The sequence below is a fragment of the Tachyglossus aculeatus genome, chromosome 12, assembly GCF_015852505.1.
Source record: "Tachyglossus aculeatus isolate mTacAcu1 chromosome 12, mTacAcu1.pri, whole genome shotgun sequence".
Classification (NCBI taxonomy): domain Eukaryota; kingdom Metazoa; phylum Chordata; class Mammalia; order Monotremata; family Tachyglossidae; genus Tachyglossus; species Tachyglossus aculeatus.
The window spans coordinates 44,768,658-44,784,520 of record NC_052077.1 but is presented as its reverse complement, the minus strand read 5'-3'; the positions used below and the strand labels follow the sequence as shown (position 1 = coordinate 44,784,520).

The 15,863-nt window shown below is 51.6% G+C and overlaps 1 protein-coding gene across 6 annotated transcripts in view; it reads left to right on the top strand.

Annotated features, from left to right (window-relative positions):
* Positions 1–15,863, top strand: part of PCM1 (pericentriolar material 1) — a 68,113-nt gene that overhangs the window by 28,106 nt on the left and 24,144 nt on the right. For 3 of the 6 annotated variants that reach the window (XM_038755027.1, XM_038755022.1, XM_038755020.1), the window contains exons 15-24: positions 542–685; positions 1,285–1,475; positions 3,943–4,179; positions 6,880–7,099; positions 7,196–7,341; positions 8,131–8,318; positions 9,613–9,784; positions 10,432–10,796; positions 12,705–12,869; positions 13,715–13,783. In XM_038755027.1, the coding sequence (XP_038610955.1) occupies positions 542–685; positions 1,285–1,475; positions 3,943–4,179; positions 6,880–7,099; positions 7,196–7,341; positions 8,131–8,318; positions 9,613–9,784; positions 10,432–10,796; positions 12,705–12,869; positions 13,715–13,783 (1,897 nt within the window). The remainder of the gene's footprint in view (positions 1–541; positions 686–1,284; positions 1,476–3,942; positions 4,180–6,879; positions 7,100–7,195; positions 7,342–8,130; positions 8,319–9,612; positions 9,785–10,431; positions 10,797–12,704; positions 12,870–13,714; positions 13,784–15,863) is intronic. The other 3 variants (XM_038755021.1, XM_038755026.1, XM_038755023.1) reach the window with 3 other exon arrangements.

The following is a 15,863-nucleotide window of genomic DNA, read 5'->3' as shown; positions in this document are numbered from 1 at the left end:
CCATCATTAAAAGGGAAGCAACATGGATAGAGCATCGGCCCAGGAGTCAGGTCATGGGTTCTAATCCCAGCTCTACCACTTGTCTGCTGTTTGACCTTGGGCAAGTCACTTGACTTCTCTGGACCTCAGTTACCTCATTGGTAAAATGGGGATAGAAACTGTGAGCCCCGCATGGGACAGGGACTGTGTCCAACTCAATTTGCTTGTGTCCACCCCAGCGCTTAGTACAGTGCCTGGCACACAGTAAGCGCTCAACAAATACCATCATTATTATTATTATTATTATTCTCGAAGAGGAGTGTTGAGAATCAGACCCCATGGGGTTGGGGAGGAATGGGTTGGGTGAGGTGTGTAATGCCAGGTATTTAGGGTCTAAGTATCTGGCCTTTTAGCATCTTGGAAGTGATTCTGGACCTGCCTTTCCTTGCTTAGCGATCCCCACATGCTTGCAGAGTTCAGTATGTTGTAGTGTCGAATTAAAGTGTGTGAAAAAAACAGTGGATGTACCCAAAGACGACGGCAGCTTTCATTTGTTCTTCAGCTGTCAGCCAGGAATGTGGGTCATCGTTCCACCAAGAGGCGAATCCCAGCTGTCACCTCAACCCTGGCTGTCACCGCAAATGGAAACCCTCCCTCAAGAAGAGCCATGTTTGAGCCTGCAGATTCTTCCGCCGTGGATAACGAGGTCCTGCCCTCTTTAACTCCTCAGTCCGCCTCATAGGAGGTTCTCAGCCCTTCATTTTGAGAAGAGGGAAAGAGGAATAGTTTGAAATATGCCCATTTGTCCTTAGGTGCAACTGGCTCCAGAAACAAAACTTGGCAGTTTTAGAAACTTTGGGCAGGGTGGCAACCAGTGTTGTTTCAGGCCAGATGTTTTCACACAGACTGGACCAGTTATCTGGACTCCTGGGGCTTGGGCTCACGGAGCAGTTGGCTCACTGTTTTGGGAAAGCAGATTTGTTGGCCACTCGGGCCTTCCCTTGTTTTGTACAGCTTACACCTGCCACCTAATTTTCATTGTCTAAACGCTCTACCTGGTTTTCAGCAGTGGTGTGTCTAATACTGTTGAGTATTTGCTCAGCGTGGTCCAGAGTGCTTGTTTAAAATGAGGGAAATGAAAGGCCCTCACTGTTAGTTACTATTTTTATCTGGTTGTGATGGGCCTTTCACGAACTGTTTTTTTGTGTGGAGAGCGCATTCTCATCTATTTCCTGCTTTAAATTAGCCAAAGAACTTCCTTTCTGGTTGCCTGAAACGCTTAATTCTGCATTTTTTTTTCCCTAGCTGTGGTCCGAGATGTGTAGACATGAAATCTTGAGGGAAGAGTTACGCCAGAGACGAAAGCAACTTGAAGCTCTGATGGCCGAACATCAGAGGAGGAGAGAGCTAGCGGAAACCACGTCAGCGGTTGCTGCTTCCATCCGAAGTGATGGGTCAGAAATCCAGGGAACCCCTCAGCAGAGTAGAACCGAAAAGTAAGCCGGCAATTCCGAAATGGCCCGATGTCCCTTTTTGAGCTCTTTGTGCGGCCTTGTTGGGCCATCCGGTGTAGAGAGCACGGCCCCGGGATTCAAGAGAGCTGTCCCGGCTCGAGTCCTAGCTCTGCCCGCTGGGGTGGGGTGGGGTGGGGGAGGGTTTCTGACTGAAGAACCTCTTGGGAGCATTCCACAACAGGGGCAGGCCCAGCCAGGAAAATCTTGGCTCAAGTGGGCGTGGAACCCGGCAAACACATCAGAGCACTCCATCGCGGCAGTGGCATCAGGCTGCGTTCACTTTGGTCATCAGTGTATCCTGCGTGGAACCATGTTTGGCGTGCACTGACAGCATGCCGCCCCTTTGCCCTAGCGAGAACCCATTGGGTAGGGACATGGGAGCGTGCAAGTGACGCTACTGTAGCCCCGAGCACCATCCTCCGCGTGCATGCTCAGTCCCAACGTCTCCTACCCGAGGCTGATCCGTCCTTCTCGACGCGAGGCCCAGCCGCTGTTGTCGTCACCATCCTCTCGTCACTTTAATAATGATAACAGTGGTTATGTTAAGTACTTGCTAGGTGTCAAGCACTGTTCTAAGCGCTGGGGTAGGTACAAGATAATCAAGTAGGACAAAGTCCCTGTTCCACATGGGGCTCACAGTCTCAATCCCCATTTTACAGATGAGGTAACTGAGACCCAGAGAAGTGATGAGACTTGCCCATGGTCACCGTAGCAGACCAGTGGCAGAGCCAGGATTAGAGCCCGTGTCCTTCTGACTCCCAAGGCTGTGCTCTGGCTCTGCCTCGGGAACTTTTTAGAGTGGACAGCTGTTTAGAGATTTGGGATTTCTTTTGAGTTCATTCATTCATTCAATTGTATTGAGTGCTCACTGTGTGCAGAGCACTGTGCTAAGTGCTTGGGAAGTACAAGTCGGCAACATATAGAGACGGTCCCTACCCAACAGTGGGCTCACAATCTAGAAGGGGGAGACGGACAACAAAACAAAACATGTAGTCAGGTGTCAAATTCGTCGGAACAAATAGAATTAAAGCTATATGCACATCATTAACAAAACAAATAGAATAGTAAATATGTGCAAGTAAAATAAATAGAGTAATAAATCTGTACAAATATATATGCTTAAGTGCTGTGGAGGGGGGATGTTGAGGTGAAGTTTTGAGTTGTGGAGGTGAAGCAGGAGAGAACAAGTACAGGGTGGTGTGTCTCGGGCGCTGCTATGGTCCAAGGTCTGGTCAAGGATCATGAAACTGAAAATGGTTGCGTGTGCATTTGTAGCGCCTGGCCTGGGTGGAAAGTAGTTTGGCTCACTGAGGGGGCAGCCAGATCACCTGACGTGACTCGGGGCAAGAGCCTGAATGCAATAGCCAAACCCGGTCTCAGGTGGTTGTTGTGGGAATTGAAGGAGCTAAAGTTGCCCAGCCCAGTGGACTAGAACAATCACTAGAGCTAGGTGGGCTCTCCAGTTCCTCCAAGGTAGGCAAGGCAGTAGCTTCATGGGACTCCTTGGCACTCTTCCTTCCCCCAGAGAGGCTCACCTCCCCTTCTTGCCCCTTTCCTTTGGCCCCAGAGTTCCTCAGGGGACCTTTGGAACCCCTGGCTTGAATGTCGCCCCCATCCTCAGGCCCGCACTCCAGGTCACCTTTACCGTGGAAGAGAGCAGGTCTCGGGCCGGGGGCTTCCCTCTCCTTGGCCCCAGAACCCCTGGCTGGCAAAGAGGGTTGTCAGCCTGGCAGGGAGCAGCCAACAAAGCCTGGCACAAGTTAGCCAAGAGGGTCGGAGTTGGGAAGGTGAGAGGTTGGAGATGCAAGACCATGCCGGCCCATGGTTCCCCACTCCAAGGAAACCTCCCATGGTTGCCCATTCCTCTCTGCATCAAGCAGAAGCTTCTGACCATTGGCTTGGAGACACGCAGTTTGCTCTCTTTCCTCCCTCCCACCTCACAAAGCACTATCCATTCTCTAGTCCCGCTATCCCTCAGCTCACACACTTTGCTCCTCTCGAGCTCATCTACACCCGGGCCTTGTACTCATCCCTCCTGCCACTGACCTCTTAATTAACATCCTCCCTCTTCAGGTCCGGCAGACTACTGCTCTCCCTATTTTCAAAGCCTTGCTGGGACCACCTCCCCACCAGGCACCCTTCTCTGATTAATTTCTAATTTCCCCACCTGTCACTTGTTCACTTTCAGTGCTCTGGCAGCCATCTTCTACATAGCCCTTTTGCCCTCATTAAACTGTAAGTTCCTTGAAGGCAGAATCAATGTCAGTAATATGTATTCACATTTCACGTGCTTGTGTCTACTCATTGTTTCAAACTCTCCCCAGTACCGAGTACAGTGCTCTGCACACGGTCAGCACCCCATCGGTTCTGTTGATAGATTATTGTTTAAGAGCTACGGTTCGGGCTTGAGCATATTTGAAAGTAATTAAGAACTCTCCTCCAACGTCAGTAGAACAGTGGCAACCTGGGGAGGTTCCCCACAGTGTGTGCTCGGCGAAGAAGACCGAGGAGAAGACAGCTACCTTTCTGATGCAATCGTTCGGGGGGCAGTGGCGGCCGAGGAAGAAGAGGAGGAGGAAGAGGAGGAAAGGGACGTCCAAGAGATCAGTTCTAATGATAACGTCTCCATGCATCCTCGCCGCAGTCTGAGTCGAAGTCCGTATGAACCGAAGGGAAATAAAGACAGGTAAGCACTAGCGTCTCATTCGGAAGGCTAAACTGAGTGTGAAATTGGGATGGAGGAGCCACCCTCCAAAGCCCCGGAGATGGGAACATTACGCAAGGGTTGGGCTGTCTTGGGCTCGCTTGGAAGAGTACTGGGGATGGTGATTCTCCCAGACCCGGCATTTGAAGGGCACAGCAGTTCGAGACCTGGGCATTTCCCGTTGTCTGGGTGTTGGGAAGCAGAAACCAGCCTCACTGTGGCCCCCACACCAATGAAGGATGTGGCTGTTTCCGTGCGTTCCCCAGAGCTCTGGGGGGATGACAGGACTGGGACATTGCAGAGCTTCCTGGGAGTGTGAACACTTGTGGGGAGAGAGCCCATGGCCCCTGCTGCTCAGAGGCTAGGTCCTCTCACCTTCAGCCCCTGAGCTTCACTGGTCTCACGAGGGATGAATTTTGGCCACTCTCTGGATTAGTTATTTACCTGGCTTTGTCAGCGGGACAACCAATGCCCCGTACAGAAAGAAGGCTCTGGACAATTTTGTGAGGTGTTTCCAGACTCGATAAGCACTGCTATATTCATTTATGATAAATGTTAATAACTGGTAAATGTTAAGCACTTACTATATGCCAAGTACTGTACTAAGCACTGGGGTAGACCCAAGATAGACAGGGGCTCATGGTCTAAAGGGGAGGGAGAAGATGTATCGAATGCCCAAGTTACAAGTGAGGAAACTGAAGCCTGGAGAAGTGAAGTGACTTGGCCACAAGGCCCTGCACAAGCCCAAATGGGAACTCCTAGGTCTCTGTTTCTGTGTGGCCAGATTCCGATGAGTATTTTTGCTAAAGCTCGGTGTTGTCGGTGTTGGCATTTTTGTTGTCTCATCTCTCTCAATAAATCAGTTGTATTTATTGAGCGGTTATTGTGAGCAGAGCACTGTACTAAGAGCTCTTCCATTCAACTCATGTGGCTAAAATCCCCCCTTTCGTCTCCATCCAAACCGCTACTACTCTGCTCTAAGCTCCCATTCTGTCCCGCCGTGACTTTCGCATCAGCGTCTTTGCTGACACCCCTGCCTCCTGTCTGTCCCCACTCCAGTCCACACTTCACCCTGCTGCCTGGATCATTTTTCTAAAACAATCATTCAGTCCATGTTTCCCTTCTCCTCAGGAACCTGCAGTTGTCACCTCTGCATCAGACAGAAACTCCTTACCATCGCCTTTAAAGCCTTTAAATCACCTCGCTGCCTCCTAACTTACCTCACTGATTTTTTTTACTACAACCCAGCCCACTCGTTTTGCTTCTCTAATGCCAACCTACTTGCTGTACCCTGAGCTCTCCTGTCTCACCACTGCCCCGTTGCCCACATCCTCCCTCTGACCTGGAACTCCCTCTCTCCTTCATGTCCGACAGATCACTACTCTCCCCACCTTTGAAGCCTTGTTACAATGATAACCCCTCCAAGAGCTCTTCCCTAATTAAGTGCTCATTTTCCCTATCCCTTCCCTTCTGCTTTGCCCTTGCACTTGGATCCATACTCCAGAGAAGCAGCGTGGCTCAGTGGAAAGTGCCCGGCCTTGGGAGTCAGAGGCCGTGGGTTGTAATCCCAGCTCCGCCACTTGTCAGCTGTGTGACTTCGGGCAAGTCACTTCACTTCTCTGTGCCTCAGTTCCCTCATTTGGAAAATGGGGATTAAGACTGTGAGCCCCACGTGGGACAACCTGATCACCTTGTATCCTCCACAGTGCTTTGAACAGTGCTTTGCACATAGTAAGCACTTAACAAATGTCATTATTATTATTATTACTTTTATTTACCCCACTCTAAGCCCCAGAACAGTTTTGTACATACCTGTAATTCATTTAAATGTCTACTTCCGTCTTTAGACTGCTAGCTCTTCCAACTCTGTTGTACAGTACTCGCCCAAGTGTTTAGTACAGTGCTCTGCACACAGTAAGGCTCTCCATGGATTTGTTGATCAGGCCCTGCCCCAAGGTCAAACACCTAACCCTTTTCCCAGGATCGTGGGAGTGAGTGGAGGGAAGTCAGGCGAAGTCTCCCAGAATCCCGGGGACTCCTGGATTGGACTGCAAATGCCAGATCGCCGATGTCTGGTTGTGACAGTCCAAGTATTTGCGTCAGACCCTGGCCAACAGGGTTCCGTGCGGGGCGGGCGATTGGGCGGGCGGCTGGGTGGCCGCAGCAGCAGCAGGCCGCGCCAGGTAGGACAGCTCCAATTCCATGACTCTTGGATGTTTTTCTAGAGCAGGCCAGCCAGCCTACAGAAATGGATGGGGGCTTTGTACTAGGAGTCAGAGTCAGAGTTACTAGTCAGAGTGGTGGTGTTTGCTGAGCAGCTCTTGGGAGAGTTTAGCGCTTAGTATAGTGCTCTGCACACATTAAGCGCTCAGTAAATACGATTGAATGAATGAATGAGAGAGAACAGACAGACCCCTTCCCTGGCCATAAGGAGTGCGTGCTGTAACCGGAGAGACATACCTAGAAATACCAGGTCTCTGTGTGTCTGCCCAAGGGCAGAGAATGGGTGAAAATACCAAAATGCAGCAACGCAGCAGGCGTGAATTGAGTTTGGTGCACCACTCCCCGCTGGAGACAGGCTTAACTGAGACTTCTTTGGGGAGAGGCTTCTGTGAAGACTTCTCTCCACACCCAGCTGGGGAAAGGTCTCTCAGCTCAGCCAAGTCTTCCCCCTCTCCGCAGGTGGAAGAAGAGCCGCCCGCTTTCCGCCGAGGGCAACCTCCGGCCCGTGGCCAAGGCCCGGCAGCAGAACATCAGCATGCGGCGGCAGGAAAACTTGCGGTGGATGTCCGAACTGTCTCACGTGGAAGAGAAGGAGCAGTGGCAAGAGCAGATCAACCAGCTGAAGAAGCAACTGGACTTTAGCGTCAGCATCTGTCAGACCCTAATGCAAGACCAACAGGTAGGCGCTCCGGGGCCTGGCTTCACGGGCCGGTGGATGGGGGTGCCTCAGGAGTCGACCCGGGTTTCTTCTGACCGTTGGATCGTTCTTCTGCAGACCCTGTCCTGTCTGCTCCAGACGCTCCTCACGGGTCCCTACAGCGTCATGCCCAGCAACGTCGCGTCTCCGCAAGTCCATCTGATCATGCACCAGTTGAACCAATGCTACTCTCAGCTCACATGGCAGCAGAGTAATGTTCAGAGGTACCCGGTGCCCACTGCCCATGGTGGAGAGAGAAGGATGGGCGTGGCAGGGGCGGCACGGCGGGGGTGCTGAGGCAGGAGGACCTTGAGCGACACTGATTCTAATCAGAACGGTGGGCTTGGTTGGGATCCTACCTTGTGCCAAGCACTGGACTCGGCTCTGGGTGTAGGCACGAGATCGTCAGGTCGGATGCTGTCCCTCGTTCGGCTTGTAGTCTAAAGGGGAGGGAGAACGGGTATCGAATTCCCATTGTACAGATAATGATACTGAGACCCAGAGAAGTGAAATGACTTGCTCACAGTCACACGGCAAGTAAGTGGAGGAGCCGGGACTGGACTTAGGACTCCCAAGTCTGCGCGCTTTTCACTAAGCCATGTGACTTCCTTGGTCTGGGAGGGACGGGGCGGGGACAAGATGGCCTTAAAGCTCAGGGTCGCGTGTTTTTGTGCGACCCGAGCCACTGGGAGACATCTCGGAGAGGAAAAAATGATCCACAGGTTGTGTCAATGGGAGTGGACGAAATTTGGAAACATGCTGGGGAGGAGGCGGTGAGGTGGGAACGGCCAGTCTGGGGCATCCGGCGGGAGCTGCGACCCTGGGGATGGATGGGAACGGGCGGATCCCGCAGACAGCTGCAGCAGGGTCGACGCACTGAACTGAGTGGGAGGCCGAGACCCAGACCGAGACTCAGGCTGGGTGGAAAACCTCAGTAGGGGCCGGTCCAGCTCGACTGCTTTGACACCCAACACCTGGAACCCCCTTGAATCCGTTTTCTGTCCTTTTGAAAGGCTGAGGCAGATGCTCAGCGATCTCATGCGCCAACAAGACGAGCACCCGGAAAAGCCCCGCAGAAGGGAGAGGGGCAACGCCCCACCCCCGCCTTCTCCCAGTCTGTTTTGTCCTTTTGGCTTCCCGTCGCAGCCAGTGAATCTCTTTCCCATGCCCGGCTTCGCCGCCTGTGCTCCTTTCACCCCGGGTAGGTATCTGGCCATTCTGAGGCCAGGGGATCTGGATGGGGCAAGCACTCTGGTTGCTCTGGGTGCTCTGTGGGCTCCAGGTTTGTTCCCAGAGCCCCCTTGGCTCTGGAAGCAGTGAAGCAATGGAGATCCGAGGGGGGCTCCCATGCTGGATTAAAACAGGATTGCCGGTTCCTTCTGCACTTAGTCCTGGGCCTGAAAATCCCATCACTTTGTAGGAAGGTACCACTCCATTTGTCTGGCAGCTTTACATGCCTCCTGAAGTCCGAGAGTGACCACCAGTCCCTAGGCGGGGGATAGGGACTGGAACTGCTAGCTTTAAAGTCTCAAGGGCAGTCACTGGTTTTTCCCTAGAGACTTACCCAACTCCAACATTCCCATCAAGCACCCTAGTAAGTTCCAGAGAGCTGCCTGCCAGACTCAGTTGTCCCGGTTCTGTCTGCCGGGAGTTCTGTCACACAGCCTGCTGGGCCCTTCTCTCCCCTCCTCTTCCGTTCCTTCTCCCCAACCCTCCTCTGGCTGAGCAGGCCCAGCCTGCCTCGTCTCTGACTCTCTGGGACGTGAGCCTGTTGGACGTGAGCCTGTTGTGTAGGCCCTGGGCCCCTGGACCATTCGGCTTTCACCATTCACTCTTGTTTCAGTGAAACGCCCCCCTGAAATGGGCTCCAACTCCAACGAGTAACAGTGGTGGTGTTGATGGGGGTGGGCAAGGACTTCAAGCCTCCACGTCACCCCCTGGACGTGCCAGGAGACTCCCTTGAGTTCTCTGGGGTTTGGGGACTCTGCACCCTGGATTAGTATCTACCGGAGGTGCCTGCCGAAGCCTAGCCAGGCCTGGGAGATGGCAGAGACCCCAACAACCGCCCTGCTGCAAGTCCTCCAGAATGGTGCTGTTGGAGGGGAAGGGTGTTCCCCCACCCTCAGCACCCACCCCTCCTAACTAAACCCCTCTCAGGATCTCCTTCCCGTTTCCAGAGATGGAAGGGAAGGGCCGGTTGAAGCTGTGGCCAGGAATGAGTGGGATCTCATTTCCAACCTTTCTCATTGGGCCATCTTGGTTGGCTGGCTCCATCACACAGGCAGGCCTGCTCAGTTTTGTTTTGTGTCTGAAGCGACACTTTGTGATAGTGGAAAAAAAAAATTATTGCCCAATTTCATGTTTGGGGGGAAAAAGGGTCTCTCTGTTGCCAACTTGTACTTCCCAAGTGCTTAGTACAGTGCTCTGCACACAGTAAGCGCTCAATAAATACGATTGATTGATTAAGTTCTCGATGTTTGATTTGTTCTCGACAGGTATGAATTTCAACCCTGTATTTCCCTCCAACGTGGGTGACTTTCCCCAAAACACTTCTCCCCACAATGGACAGCAGTCCTCATCAGGTCAGGACGCTTCTGGAAAAATGGAGCACGTGGCATTCCCGAAGCCTTTTGAAAGCAGTTCTTCTTTAGGAGCCGAGAAGCAAAGGTACCTGTTTTTCCTCAGCCGAGGGGGTCTGAGTGACTTGTGTGAGTGGCCTTCCCGGTGCTGCTACTGTTTGCCGCACCAGATGTGGGAGTGGTGGGTAGAAAGTGGATTGGATTTCCTGGTTTCCGGTGCACAGGCCCGTCCGAGCCCCATGGGGCCACCGCGATGACTGGGGTGGGAGTGTCCGAGGCCTGTGCCTGCTGTTAATTCCGGCCCTGGAGGCTCCCCCGGTCTAGCCTGCGGTAGTCGTAGGGATCCGGTTGGCTTGGGGGGCCTGGGAGGGAGGGGTTGGAGGCTCAGCCAAGCCAATCCCAGGGACCCCAAGAACGGGGTCTCCAACAGGACTACTCCAGCAGTTGGTCAGTGCTCTCAGGGGAACACCCACTTCAAAGCCTGACTGGCCCAGGCCGGGGCTCCACGTGCCGTCCGTTGGGAAAGTGGCGTTCCAAGGTGACACCACCCACCCAGATGGGAAATCCTCTGATTGGCTCAACTTTACTAGCTGGGTCTTCTTTCCCATGCCTTCCCGCTCCAGCCACCTTCTGTTCCGTCCATCGAGGACAAGAACTTCTGCTTCTGGTTCCCTAGTTTGCAGTAAGGGACAAACCCCGCTAGGATAAAACCCATCCCTCCCTTGCTCCACTCAGGAATGCAGAGCCGCCTGAGGAGGAGGAGGCAGATCCTCCCAGGCCAGCAGGGTTCAAGGCTGACCGGGAAGGTGGGATGGACGCGCAGCCCCCTGTCAAGTCCGGGTTCGCGGTAGCGGTCCGGAAGATGGCCTCCAACCGAAAGAGCCAGCTAGACACCAGCAGGCGTCGGCGGCACTGGGACGAAGAGTCTCTGGAGAGCTTCAGCAGCATGCCCGACCCCATGGACCCCAACACGGTCACGAAAACCTTCCGGACCCGGAAAGCGGCAGCCCGGGCCAGCCTGGCGGCCAGGGAGAAGACCCCAAAGCCCAAGAGCAGGAAGAGGGCTTCCGCCCATCCGAAGAGCAAAGAGGAGAATTCTGGTAGGTCAAGGAGTCACCGGAGATTTGGTCCCCTTGAGAAATTGGCAGAGCTCCCAAAAGTTTGGTTGGGTCTCACCTTGAAGAAAAAGCCAAAATGGTGGAATTAAAAAAAAAATTAAATCACTTTGCAAATACTTAGTTCTTCCACAAGCAAAAATATGGCCCGAAATATCCTTGCTGTTGCAGCTGTGCTAAAATTAGGTGATTAGGTTTTTTTAGACTGTGAGCCCACTGTTGGGTAGGGACTGTCTCTATATGTTGCCAACTTGTACTTCCCAAGTGCTTAGTACAGTGCTCTGCACACAGTAAGCGCTCAATAAATACAATTGATGATGATTGATGATGATGGGAGGACAGAGAGGGATCTGTCTTTGCAGCCTGCCTGTTGTGCCCTCTGTGTGTTATTGTCCTCCTACTCTTCCTCCTCTCCCTCCTCCCTTCCATATTTATTGAGCACTTACCATGTGCAGACTGCACTGTACTAAGTGCTTGGCAGAGTACAATACAACAGAGTTAGTAGGCAGCATCCCTGCTCACACGCGCTTATACTCTAGACAGGGAATTACTGATAAGGGAAATGGCAGGGTGTAAGGGTGTGTACATAAGTACCGTGGGGCTAATGGTGGGGTGACTGACTATCAAGTTCTGGAAAGGTATAGATCCAAGTGCCGAGGCAGCTCAGAGGGGAGAAGGAAGGAATAGGGAAAATGAGGTCTTAGTCAAGGAAGGCACCTTGAAGGATATGTGATTTTTTTGTTTTTTAGGAGGGCTTTGTAGGTGACGAGAGCAGTGGTCTGTTAGTTGTGAAGGTGGAGGGAGTTCCAGCCCAGAGGGAGACTGTTGGCAAGGGGTCAGTAGCAAGATAGACGAGATTGAGGTACAGTAAAGTTAGAGGCGTTAGAGGACCAGCGTGTGTGAGCTTTAAGCACTTGATATTCATTCGATCCTCAGCCCCATACCTCATATACCTATCCATAATTTACTTTCATGTCCAACCCTCAGTCCATGAGCTCCTGATGGGTAGCGAATGTGTCTACCAACTCTGTTGTACTGTCAAAAGTGCTTAGTACAGTGCTCAGCATCCTGTAAGCGCTCAATGAATGCCATTGAAACCAAGATCACATCTTCGATTAAATCTTCTTTTCCCCGTTTCGCTCCCCCTTCTGTGTCATCTTTGCACTTGGATCTGTGAACTTTGGACATACTATATTTACCCCACTCCCAACCCCACTGCACCTCTGTACATATCTTTAAGTTATATGTTATAAATTATTTATTCACATTAATGTCTCTCTCTCTTGACTGTAAGCTCATTATGAGCAGGGAACACGTTTGCTAATTCTGTTGTATTGTACTCTTCTAAGCTCATAGTCCAGTGCTCCACACATGAAATACTGTTGATTGACTGATACCATTGACTGAGTTGTAGTAGATCAGTGAGGCAATATAAGAAGGGGCGAGCTGATTCAGTGCCTTAACGCCAGTGGTTACAGGAGTTTCTGCTTGGGGAGGTGGAAGGGCAGCAACTGGAGTTTCTTGAGTGGGTGAATGTAGACTGAACAGTTTTTTAGATCAACGAACTAGGCAACAGAGAAAAGTGAGTACTGGAACAGGGAGAGACAGAAGGCAGGTAGGTAGGTCAGCGAGGAGGCTGACACAGTAGTCAGAGTGGGATAAAAGAACTTGGATCAGCGTGATAGCAGTGTGGCTGAAGAAGAAAGGGCAGAGGTGGATAGAAGGTAGAACTGATAGGGTTTAGTGACAGACCGACTATATGTGATGAATAAGAGAGATGAGTCGAGGATAACTGAAGATGTTCATTTGCCTTGAATGGTATAAATGCGGCTACAGTACGGTTCTTTATTAATTATTCCTTCAAGTGTTTCTAAACCCCTCCTTTTTTATAAGGCTATGAAAGTGCCAGTTTGTCCAGCACATGTGAACCTTGCCGGAGTAGGAAATGGAATTCCAGCCAACCTGAGGAGCTTGGGCCAGCACAAGTGCTCGGTGGGAAGAGCCCTGAGCAACTGGAGAGGACCACCCCAGACACACGCTCCACAGAAATATCCTCAGGTGGGTGCTTTGTGGAGATGCTTCCTAAAACTTCTGAAGCCACACAAAAATTCCAGTTTATCCAGAACCCTCTGGAAAGCCATCTGTTGGAGTGTGCGATTCCGATGTCAAAGTGGTTCTCAAGACTTCAGTGTTAGGCTGCTTTACAAATTTGGAAGACGTACTTCCCAGCCAGAGGCAGGTCCTCCCTGTCGAGGAAATGGCCTAGGGTGTTATGTGTCAAACTGTGCTTCTACAGTAATAAGGAGGGAAACAGATACTGACTCACACTGTATCTTTCCCTCTCTCTTCTCTCTCTTTTTCTCCCTGCCCCCCTGTGAATTGTGAACTCCAGAGGCCCAGGAGAACTGGCCGGCAGCTCAGTTGGGTACCACCTCTGGTTCATAATGATTGCGAGCTGGATGCTCACCTTCCTGAATATTGGCTTATTTCAAAAATCGGACAAGGCTTATTTTGTATTTTTCCATTGTTGCTGTAACAGAAGTGAATATGTTGGGGTTTTTTTAGAAAAAAAATGGGGCTAGATGGTTTTCATTTTTTCCTCTAAAATTGTTCTCCTGTACTTGCCTTCCCATTTGCAAATTGCTCCTGAGGGTGCTCCTATGCCTTGGATTGAATTCTCCTTTCTAAGTCCTTTTTCTTGGAACCTTTTCTTGTGGATGTTTTCAGCTGCTGGAGTTGGTCCAGCTGAATTTTTCTTCTTCTCTGTTGATGGGTGGGCCGGGCGGGCCGGGCTTGGGAGGAAGGACCCAAGCTCACATTGTGACACAATTATTCTGTTTCCCGTTGTGTGCGTGTGTGTGTCTGTCCTCGCCCTCCTCTCCTCTCCCCTCCCCACCCCACAGCCCAGGTTAGGAGAGTCCTGCCGTCGTCGCTGCCCCCGGCTAACAGAACTGCATGCACCGACGCGCCAGGTAATGCGCTCGCTGCATAGTTTTTTTAAATCAGCGTCTGACCTCACGCTCTTGGGAGCGTTGCTAAAATTGTGCTTGCAAGTTAAAAATGACAGGAAAGATCATTTTATTGGTAGATTACCCCAAGGGCACGGTAGCAGGCCTGGGCGAGGCGACTCCCAGGAGCTCCCTAACCCCACTCACCCTCCGCTACTCCTCCCAGGGGGCCGGGGGTTCTGATAACTAACCCATATCTGTGCTGCAATATTCCAGTTGATTATTAAGTACCTACACATGAGTGCGTGAGGAATCCCAGTGCTTAGTACAGTGCTTGGCACATAGTAAGTACTTAAAGATCACAATTATGACGATGATGACGACGTCGACTCATTTGGTAAAGTTAGCTGCCTTTTTCACTCCCAGTGTCGTGAACGTGTTTGTAACGTTCGTTCATTCATTCAGTCAGTCGTATTTATTGAGCTCTCACTGTGTGCAGAGCACTGTACTGAGCGCTTGGGCAAGTACAATACCACAGTAAAGTCACATTCCCTGCCCACAATGAGCTTATTGTCTAGAGGAGGAAGACAAATAAATAAATTACAGATATGTACAGAAGTGCTGTGGGACTGGGACAGGGGAAGAGCAAAGGGAGCCAGTCAGGGTGACACAGAAGGGAGTGGGAGATGAGGAAAAGTGGACCTTAGTCTGGGAAGGCTTCTTGGAGATGTGCCTTCAAAAAGGCTTTGCAGTGGGGGAGAGGATTTGTCTGTCGGATTTGAGGAGGGAAGGCATTCCAGGCCGGAGGCAAGACGTGGGCTAGGAGTCGGCAGTGAGATGGAGGCACAGTGAGAAGGTTAGCACTACAGGAGCGAAGTGTGTGGGCTGAGTTGGAGGAGAGAAGGGGAGGTGAGGTAGGAGGGTTCAAGGTGGTAGAGTGCTTTCAAGCCAGTGGTGAGGAGTTTTTGTCTGATGGACAACCACTGGAGTTTTATGAGGAGCGGGGTGACGTGTCCTGAACATTTCTGTAGAAAAATCACCCAGGCAGCAGAATGAAGTATGGACTGGAGTGGGGAGAGACAGGAGGCTGGGGGGTCAGCAAGGAGGCTGATACAGTAATCCAGGCGGAATAGGATGAGTGATTGTATTAACGTGGTAGGAGTGTGGATGGAGAGGAAAGGGCGGATTTTAGCGATGTTAACATTGCCACTAAGGGCACTCTATCCACTGTGACGTCTTCCCAGGCTTCCCGGTACAGTTGCAGTGACTTTGCTATTTGGAGGGCACTGCTTGAATGTGCAGAGCCAAAAAGAAAGTTTTCCAGCCTAAAGCGCAGGTGATGGAGAGGCCCAGAGGATGCTGAGGGGAGCGGTGTGGTCGTCCCTGCCCCTCAATCATTCAGTGGTATTTATTGAGCACTTACTGTGTTCGGAGCATGGATTGAGTACTTGGGAGCACATAGTATAACAGAGTTGGTAGACACGTTCCCTGACCGCAAGTAGTGCCATTGCCAATCTGAGACCCCTCCCAAAAGAGCTGGATTGGTCCTCTTGGACCTGGATATTGGCGATGCACATGGCTTCGGGGTTGCCCAGTGGCATGAGCTGCCCCCCTGCCGTGCAAAACCATTGCCTTTTGTGTGGCTGGAGACTTCCACATTGGACTGCAGTGGGGCTCCCCATCCTGGTGAGTGTCCCACCACCCCTAATCCCCCAGCTCCCGAGAACCTTTTTACCATGTGGAAGAACCACGAATAACATTCAGTAGACATTTAATTAGCAGATATGTGTGTTTCAGTTATTGCCAGAATAAATGAAGAACTTGCCAGAATTCATAGTTTTTTAGTTTTTATTTTTTTAAGTTTTATTTTCGGGTTGTGAAACCGAATGTGTTTTACTCTGATCCCCTCTGGGTTAGGAGGTGGAGAGAGTGGTGGTAAGAGCTGAGGGAATGAGGCAGGGTGGTCTGGGGCTCGTGATGAGGGGCTGGGGAGAAGGGAAGATGGAGCAGGGTGAGGCCGGGACCCCCCTTTCCACCCCGCCCCTGGCCGCTCCCTCCCCTCAGCCCCCCACATCCCCACCACCTGGCCCTCTGAGCCGCTCTG